The sequence below is a fragment of the Helobdella robusta genome (assembly GCF_000326865.2).
Source record: "Helobdella robusta unplaced genomic scaffold HELROscaffold_15, whole genome shotgun sequence".
Classification (NCBI taxonomy): Eukaryota; Metazoa; Annelida; class Clitellata; order Rhynchobdellida; family Glossiphoniidae; genus Helobdella; species Helobdella robusta.
Genome location: NW_008703839.1, coordinates 3,987,374 through 3,997,896, shown reverse-complemented (window position 1 = coordinate 3,997,896; position 10,523 = coordinate 3,987,374). Strand labels below are relative to the sequence as shown.

Here is a 10,523-nt window from a genome sequence, read left to right as displayed (position 1 = left end):
TGAACAAGTGTGCAAGCAGTCGGCTGATCAAATGAAACCTGATTAGCGGAAAAATTGGAAAAGGGGGAAAATAGGAAAAACTATATACCTATCCAGCATCCAACTTAAAGATCATTATATAAAACATCGATCATTTCTTTGCATAAAAAAATGTGAACCAGTTTAATTTCGATCGAATCAAATAATAATTGTCTTTGGCATGTACAAAATCAAACGGATGAATTTAAAACTATTTGTCACATGATTAAACTCGGCTCGCAACTCAAAACTATGATACATATGTAATAATTTTAAAAGGTTCTGTCGTCAATGAGTTGAGAATAAACCAAATATAAACCAAACATAAAAATTTACAAAATTAGAGACTAAACACAACAAGTTTCTTCCAGTCGAAAGCGATAATGAAAAAATAATCTCACAATATACTCCAATTAATATTCAGAAACGTCAAAAACACGGGCATGATATATGAAATAAAATACTACACTCGCACAATTATTTATAATTTCACTAATAATCCCATTTCTGGGCTGCATAATTATAATACTACACACACACACATACCACAGACACAAACACATTGGTGTCAAATGTAAACTTGGGAAACATTTGGAGTTAGGCAAAATAACTGATATATGTGAAAACGCAACTTTATGTTAATGAATAATCGTTCGTCTTTTGTCTAAACATGGAAATCGGCAAAATAGTCAAGCGTAATACAAAACTCATTCTTGTAGAGAAAAACCTAACAAACATTTCTTAAACATGTACATTGGCTTAAAATGTTATGGCTGAAAATGGAGGTTCGCTCAAGCAAACTTACTCTTAAGCCAGTACTTGACAATATATCTTATAACATATCATCTTTCAGTGGTTTTACAAAAAGAGTCATTGACGGCAAAGACATGACACTATAAACACAATTAAACTCTCAAAACTGCACCAAATGGAAAAGAAATATTGAAATAATAATAAAAATATTGATAATAATATTAATATAAAAAATGCTGTTACAAATAGAATTAAAATAAGTACAATAATCGTAATAAAATATTGGTTCTCCGTGTTATCTGCTTGCATGCTCCGTGTACAGAAAAATGAACTTAATTCAGCTGCCAAACTTAAAAAATAAACTGTTGAAATATTAAGTCGATATATTAGCATAAAATCAATTAAGAGTAGTTAAAAGCAATAAAATTGAACGAGAATAAAATTTAAATCGCATAACTGAGAAAAATTAATGAAACACTACCTATGCGTAATACTGCAATGCAGACTTTAAAAATGACTCTAACTGAAAGTAAAAAAACTTGTAAACGCCAAAGAAAGTCAAGTATTTGTGCAAAAATTTTGTGACTGGATTAATGAATAGTCGCAAAATTAAAAATTAAACTAAGTAATCATGGAAAAAACAATGTGTTGAAAAGTTCATATAACGATATAAAATATCAAAAATATCTGTAACAGAGTCATTAACGTATGTACATTGATTAATATTACAAATTATGTTAAACTACATTTTAAAGATAGGAAAATGCTTACTGCCTGGTTGCAGATACAGACGCACGCTTCGAAAACTCCATGCATTTAAAAATACGTTTGAGTATCAAAAATTAATGCAACTCAATGCGTGAAAATCATAACCAACTCATACAATATTCAAGAAACATATCCAGAAATACAACGAACAGAATAATATATTAAAAAAATATTATAACAATAAGGACTGCTAGGTAGTATCTCATATTATAGGCAATAAAGAAATGGACTGATAAGCTGTTAAGGTAACCGGTGGCGATGTCTAGGCATACAACTTCCTTATATCATCCTTGTAGTAGCTCTCAATGAATTTTCTCTTCAGTTTGAAGGCCTCCGTCACGAATCCAGCGTCAGTTGTCCACAGTTCTTTCACCAATTTGATTCTTGTGGGAGTCTCAAATTTTTCAAGTTTTCCTGAATGGTATCACCCATCAACATCCAATATTATACGTATTCATAAAAACATTTGTCGGATGGCAATATATGAAAACACGCCTTAAATGCAGCTCTAAGCACCAAAATGAAATGTTTAAAAGAAAAAATTTATATTAACCTTGTGCGGCCACCTCTTTCAGATTTTTAAAAACTGCCTCAACTATTCTTTCATCGTCGAAGATCTTTCTAATGTCTCCACCATTGAGAATTAGTCCCAATTCAGAAGCCAGTTGAATCAAGTTCTTCCTGTAAGGCAGGATGAGAGCAACAGTGTGGTTCTTCAGTGGGTCAGCACACAGGCAGATGTTGTCAACGTAAGGACTCAGGTTCAAAACTGTTTCAACTTTTCCAAGAGAGACGTACTCACCTGCCTGTAGTTTCACCAAATCTTTCTTTCTATCTGTGTTTCAATTAGAAACGTTGATTAGTAATCATATGCACAATATGGAACAATATGTAATTAATTATCTGAATATGTTTTGGAATATTTAAAAGTTGAAACTCATTATAGACGCAGTTTCACCAAATCTTTCTTTCTATCTGTGTTTCAATTAGAAACGTTGATTAGTAATCATATGCACAATATGGAACAATATGTAATTAATTATCTGAATATGTTTTGGAATATTTAAAAGTTGAAACTCATTATAGAAGAATGAAAGAGTTGAGTGCAATTCTGTAAAGTTTAACAAGATTAACAAAACGTTTACTGTGAGAACCATCTTTTTTGTGTCAAATTGGTTTTTTATAACAAATTTTTAGTCGTAATTGCTTAGTTAAGAAAGGTATTTTTGAAAACTTTAGATAGAATTATATTGCATAGCAAAAACAGCGCTATCTCTAATTTAATTTCAAAAATTCAACAGAAGGCCTTTGTAGATGAATTTGCAAAATTCTAATCCAACTTTACAAATAATATAAAATCCAAAGTACATCAACGGACCGATAATTCTCAGGCATCCGTCCGACTCAAACAATCCAATGTCTCCAGTCGCAAACCATCGTTGTCCATCAATCACTTTGAAACTTTCGGCTGTTTTCTCAGGGTTCTTGTAGTATCCCATTGATATCATCGCTCCGCTTATCCATATCTCGCCACGAGGGTTGGGCTTATCCATCGGAGAATATCCACCTTGAATGTCGTAGTTAATTACTTCAATGTCAAGTGCAATTCAAAAATCTTTCTCTCTTTAATAATTTTACATGTGAACGATAATAAATACTGTATGGCAAAGACTAACAAAATAAACTTGTAAAATGAAATTAAGAATGTGGAATGACCTTCAGGCCATTCAACTAATTTGATTTCGCAGGAAAGCAACGGACGACCAACTCGGCCTGCTGTACGTTCATAAACTGAAATGAAAATATTTAAAGCAATTTAGACATTTAATTTTCAAAATTTTACGTTGCACGTCAATGAAGTTTTTACATAAAGCTAAATTTTTATTTAATAGTGAGGAATGCATAGAACAATTTGCGTAAAAATTATTAATTTAATATTAGATAAAATACAAGAGAAGTGAACGAACGTGGTTGAATGGAGCCAACACCACAAGTCTCAGTGAGACCGTATCCTTGAAGCACTGGACAGCAGAAACAGATGTTCATGAACTCTTGCGTTGTATCAGAGATTGGGGCACCTCCAGAAACCATCAACCGCAACTTGTCACCAACCGAACTCTTCAGCTTCTTGAAGACCAACCTGCATACATTAACATGTCCTTGCAAATTTATGAATCGCAGTTCACCGCGATCAACATCATACATTTTATTTTTTCAATTCTTTGCAATGTCAAATGCAGAACTGCTTAAATTTAATTTTAAACTTATAATTGAACTTTCATGCAGCAAAAGCTATACTCTCCACACCAAACTACGCACATACACACTTTGGTTGCACACTCGAGCACCGCATCATACGCTTAATACAGTTTCGGACAGTATTCGAATCAAGCCATCGCATAATAACGGTGCGAAAAATACCATTTCTAATGACTGAGCTAACACGGTGACAAGTTAATATATATATATATATATATATATATATATATATATATATATATATATATATATGACTATATGATATATACCTATCAATTAATGGGGTTTGATAGCCTGCTCGGTACCACTTTCTCTTGTAGTTGTAAATAAATTTGAAAAAGAGTTTCTGAAATTCATTTCCTTGGTTCACTTTGTCCCAAACTGCTTTGTACATACGATCCATTATAACCTGTTTTGTTGTTGTCAATTAAACGTACATACGCATATAAACGTGAACAGATATTTCCAATAAACAATTCTAACTGCAAATAATTTGAATAAAATCATGAACAGGAGAAGAGGAAAAGGACACTAACAGGCACGATGGCGATGAGTGTGGGCTGCAGGACGGATACGTCACCTCTGTTTCCCTTCTTTATTTTGGAAGACTGCCAAACAATTCATCATTTAATAAGAAATTAATAAAAAAAAATTTCATATATTCCGTCAATGCTAAAAAGTTGACTGGCTCAAAGGCATGTTAATGATAAGCAACAAACAAATACATTTTTAAATTTTCTCAAAATAATTTGAAAGTTATTTGATAGTTATTTGAACGTTCGTTGAGGCCGTTATGGACGTGTGAGGTTATACGCGTTCAATATTATTTCTAACTGTTAATCTGATCGCATACAAATCAAGTTTCAAACTCCAAATGAAATAAAAATTTTTTTTTAATGTAACTTTATTGCAGAATGTGCCCTTAGTAAAATAATATGCATGCTTGCGTGTGATTGAATATGTTTACAATTTTAGAACATATTGACGTTGAAAATATTTAATAATTTAAATTTTTAAAATACACATATTTCATTTTTCTATTGAAACATTTATTAAAATTAAAATTTATGGATTAAATATTTGAAGTCATTAAAAGAGATGATGTGGCTGAAAAATGGACCGCAATAACACAATAGGAACTTTAATCTTTCGCACGCAAAGTTGGGATAAAGTTCATAATGAAATTAAGTACATTTCGCTTGCATGGCGTGATGCACTTAAACTAGCCATTAAAACTATTCATAACAATTTGTTCATAATTTAATCGAAAAACAAAACTCTATTACAGCACACATCCTAGAGTATGATGAGAATACTATAAATGAGCTGAAAAATTTCTAAGTGCAACAATTGAGTTTTTAAGCGAAGTGATAGTGCTTTCCAGTAAGTTAGATAGTGACTGGTCGTTAAGGACGGGTGAAGTTGTACGATTCTGAAGATGGAAGTTTATTTATGGTCAGATGATTGATTACAAGTTTGAAGATAATGCACTGATGAAGATATAACGTGGAATAGATGTGACAAAAAGATGATTTTGTTAAAAGGCAATTGAAGAAGTGGGAGAAGGAATCTGGAATTAGTTGGATAAAATAAATTAAGTACCAGTCAACGTAATCAACAATCTTATAATTACCATCCTAATCGTTAAATACAAATACGGAATGTGGCTAAAAGGCCTTCACAAAAACTAAATTGACATGTTCAAGTGGTTCAAAATAAATGAAACAACTGAATAAAGCAACCGAGCATCAAATAAAGCCCGAAACCTTACAGAGATGGGCGGTATGTATTAAATGCTGCACGGCACATCTACCTCAGACGACGAAAAGATGGTATCAAACAAGATACAAAACTGACAAAAAAAAAACATTTCTAAATCTCAACAAAAATTCTGCTGAAATGCTTTTACATATAATACAATACTGTAACTTTTAAAAATAATTAAAAATTATTTACATTTATAAAAGAAAACAGGTTAAAGTTCGCAAGATGGAAACGTTATCAAGCCCCTATTCACACAGTACACCAGCCGTCTTATTGCATCAGTAATGATGAAATTCAATCATTAAACACGCACACACGCACACAAACACAAACATACGTGTTCACATATATATATACACAAACACATTTATGACTTGGACTGAGAAGCACGTGCTTGCTCAGCCATTTGTACATGTCTGTACTAAGTAGCCTGTCATGAGGACAGCAACATACAAACTTAGCATGCACTTTGAAGCGGCGTGATGAGACGATAGATTTACGATTGCCAAAGTAATAGGATGTCATGTCATGAATCTAGTATGATGTGAAAATGAATGATGACGCAATGTAGAGCTGGAGCTTTTAACCTTACATAAAAATTTATCTATGTCTTCTTTTTTTATGTCATAAGTTTAAAATCTAACCATCAATAAAAAAAACATTTTAAACAACTATTTTTATATTAATTTGCTAAAAAATTATTATTCGCCTTTTCACCAATAAAAATACTTTGAATAAAATTTTATAAAATTTACATTCAAAAACATACCTTATGCGTGATGCAAAAATAAAATTAACAAAATATAATTAAACATTTTTTTGAAGAGGTAACAATTCTGTCGTGTCGATTCGGCCTCAAAATATCAAACTAGACGACATGCATACTTCGTGAGACGATGGTTATGCAATATATCCGGAGTGAAATAACTAAAAGGCAAAGCCAACAAACACTCCTGAAAAATTCGGTGTCAAAGTAACTAACACAGGCAAGTAGGCAGATGCCATTAAATTAATTTGACCCAATTAACCTGTGAGTATGATTTGCACGTGCGTGTGCATGCTCATCAATCAAATTTGTGTCACTGGTTTTTACAACTACTAGGTCAAAAAATAGTTCTCTAGGTTCAAATTTTTAATGATGACGTTGAACTCAATTCAACTAAAAACCTTGAAGTGGCGTTATTACCTCGCTAATGAGACTCATTACATTAATGCCAGAAAAATAACATAATGGTGTTTAACGATTATGAAGTTTGAAAAAATTTCTAACACAAGAAATTCAACACAACTAAAAACATGAATAAAACCGTAAAATTGTGTTTGAATAAAATGTAACGCTTGCACCCAATGTTTGAAATAACTTTTTTAAAATATACAATTGCAAATATTGAAATAAGGAAGCAACCTGGTCGTTGAGCGTGTTGGGAGATGAGTAACCAATGTGGACGCCTGCAAAAAAACTGGACATCTCAGCACTGAGTTCAAGCATGTGGGCCAGTGGCAGGTAGGCAACTATGGTGTCCAAAGGACTTTAATGGCAAATGTTTTATTGAAATTAATTGAACTGCATTCAATTTTGGGGATAGATGTAACGACAATTGAGTATTTTAATGAACGGATAAATTCAAGAAAATAAAAACAAGGCAAAGGAAGAAGTGCGAACTTTAAATTTCCAAGAGCGTGTATAAAGGCAGCCATACTGCAGCAGATGTTTCTATGAGATATTAACACACCTAGGATATTTAGAGAATAATTTTACATATTAATTATATTGAGTATAAATTGAACTAAATCATATATATTATTAATTAAAATTTAGGATTACATACATTGAAAATTAAACATTCTATTTATAAACATTATAATGAAAACTGACGAAACAATACAAGTTTGTAAGAGAGGACACTTCCACTTCCAGGCATATTAAATTCCCCAATCACATTCTATTATACCATTATTATTATATTTTATTATTCTCGAGACTTTGTTCATAGTTTGAAACGATAAGGAATTGACTAGAGATGGCGTAACTAATGCATACAAAAAAACCAAATCCGTTATATAATAGATATATAAAATATGGTTCACACCTACATAAATACATACAAATACATATACAAGTACATGCATGCAGACGACACGTGCGAAAATTGATCTGTGAATTAAGAACCTTTAGGCTGGCCGGTGGAACCGCTAGTGTACATTATGATTGCCAAGTCATCTGGCTTTGGACGACGACTTTTGATTAGAGCTGGTAACATATGTTAATGAAAAATTTTAATTACTTTTTCTTCCAAATCATTTTGCAAAAACTCATAAAATTTTAGGCAGATGTTCACTGTACTTGATTTGAGACTTGACTTTGAACCGTTGTCCATAACTCTAGACCATGGTAAAACTTGTACTTGGGAGCCTTCAAATGATGTCAAAGCTGGTTTCTTGTTATGGTTCAGGAAGAAATCATCAATGAAAATTATGTACTTCAAGCTTGGCAAATCTTTTACAACATTCTGCAGGGAAATTTTCAAAATTATCAAAATTTGTCTGGTTTAGCTAGAAAACTTTCTTTTTAAATTAATCAATCCATCCATCCACTCATCCATCCATCATTTTGCCAACCAATCCACTCAACAACCTTGAACTTGTTGATTCCATCAGCAGTAGTGATGAGTATGCTGGCCTCAGTTTCATTCAGACCATGTTTGATTGCATCTTCTCCGAGTGTCGGATACAACGTAGTCACTGGTTGTCATTGGTCATCATTCATTAGCTCATTTACTCTTATAATAATTTTGAATAATACGGAAATGAATTCAATGCAACTACAAAAAAAATTGATTCTAACATGGCACATTATACTTGAAACATGCAAAGGCAGAAATGAGCCAGCCAGCACAGGTGTCTGCAAATATGCAAACAGTTGAACTTGGATCCAATTGAACCAGACCACAGCCAAAGTCCTCAACCAGAGTTTGGACACGTTTGTATGTCAACCATTTATAATCACCATAAATGGCCTGCAACCCAAAAAAATCATTTATAAATTCTAGATTATAACAAATAAAATTTTAATGTGAAAAATCTTAGTAAAAAATAAAACGCAGTTACTTTGCTGAAAAATTTTCCATTTGGTTGTTTTTCTTCCTCCTCATAGAGCAACTCCCTGGTACCCAAGGTCTCAACATCAGCAAACTTCTTGACAGCGTAGTCAAACAAATCTGTAATGGTTCTACAATCTGGCACTGGAGTTGTCAACAATCCGTCATACACTTCCAATGATCTATAGGGACTGCTTGAGTCATTTTCCACCAAAGGCTTAGCCTGAAAGTTTTTGTTGAGGATAACTAGCATTGAAAATCAAAATAGTTGTTCAATAATTTATTTTTATAAAAAAAAATAAATAAAATTACCAACCTTTGCCTGTTTGGTCTTTGTCATAATTTCAGCATGGTTGTCAAAAAAGTAATAGGGAATGAAGAGGATTGCATCAAATAAGTACGATAAGACTTCAAGTGTTATCGACAAAACGTTAACTAACAAGGCCAGCATGATGATTTAATCAGGTTACTAAACTTTATCAAACTTCTGTTTCATTTACTAATAAAATTAGTTAAAATTAACAAAAATGCTCAGTATGTATCTGGTAACAAATCAGTCCTAATTAAACAAATTTTTAAACTTCAACTGTTTCTGTGTATATCTTCTTTACTTGAAATTTCTGTCGAAAAATAAGTTTGCATCCTTATATACAGTGCCAAACCATTAAAAAGAAGTTTCAGATGGGTAAGGTTAACAAACTATATATATAAGAAGACACTTAAACTCATTAAGAATTTAAATGCATAGTTATTAATACATACTATAAATATAAATTTACAACATATAACATAAAATTTATTATCATTATTGTTAGCATCATCAAACAAAATGAAGAATATTAATAAATGCCATAATATAAATATATATAATAATAAATAAATAAATAGTATAATATGAAAAAATTACTATTATCACATGCATGTGCATATTATTATATACAAGTACACACACGCGCACACACACACACGCACACACAAATCACAAATATTAAAAATTCATTCATTGATAGCATGGACTGAAGAAGGTCACCCCATCATCAGCCATTACATTACAATTGCATGGGTGGTAATCTTTTTTTTCAAAATTAACACAATGTAACTTGTAACAAGAAAAAAATGTGCATATGATTTTTTATATTTACACATTTATTTTAGAAAACTTTCTTCTTGAATTATCTTACATATTTTATTATTTTGTCACTCAAAAAGCTTGAAAAATCCACAATTACACTTAATTGACGGCCAAACAAAAAAAGCCAACACGAACAAAGCAAACTAACGCGCAATACAAATATGAAAATATAATGAAGAAAACTGAATATAAGAACGTTCATGTCCATGTTCATGCACGGCAAAAACGTTGAAGTCAAAATAAATCTAAATCGCGTAAACTCGTTGACAACCTTTAATTTTACTTGCATAATAATTTGATAATCACAAACAATCAAGAAATGTCAAAATTGATCAGAAAAACTTACGAATAAGCATTCTTCTACGCAACTTCTTTTGTCTGCATCAGCCGACTGACTGATCACCCTACACATATATGATGGTAAACAAGAAAAACTTTGTCCATATGGTTCGACGGTCCATTAGTTCAGAGATGTAACAACATTTCATTTGTCGGTATATCTGTTATCCTAAGATTAAATTTATGCTTATAATGAATTTAATTACGTATTATATGTATATAAATATATATTACAAGATCTTATTATACACCATTTTATCGGGCGGGCAGTGCGATGGGGCAATGCCTAAGACCAATCAAGCTCGAAAAATTGACTTGAGAGTCAAGACCTTTCTTATTTTACGTTTAATAAAATAATTTATTAAGCATTGTATTAAATTCAACAAAACGTA

General features: G+C 31.8%; 1 protein-coding gene across 1 annotated transcript; it reads right to left on the bottom strand.

Annotated features, from left to right (window-relative positions):
• Positions 1 to 1,801: 1,801 nt before the first annotated feature.
• HELRODRAFT_74895 (hypothetical protein) lies at positions 1,802 to 9,111 on the bottom strand (the record flags this gene model as incomplete). Its single annotated transcript, XM_009015348.1, has 15 exons — positions 1,802 to 1,953; positions 2,093 to 2,374; positions 2,918 to 3,106; positions 3,256 to 3,330; positions 3,507 to 3,679; positions 4,068 to 4,207; positions 4,335 to 4,406; positions 6,968 to 7,091; positions 7,226 to 7,295; positions 7,733 to 7,813; positions 7,931 to 8,072; positions 8,198 to 8,304; positions 8,408 to 8,579; positions 8,671 to 8,883; positions 8,977 to 9,111. The coding sequence occupies 15 exons, from the start codon at positions 9,109 to 9,111 to the stop codon at positions 1,802 to 1,804; spliced, it is 2,127 nt and encodes a 708-aa protein (XP_009013596.1).
• Between the last annotated feature and the right edge of the window lie 1,412 nt (positions 9,112 to 10,523).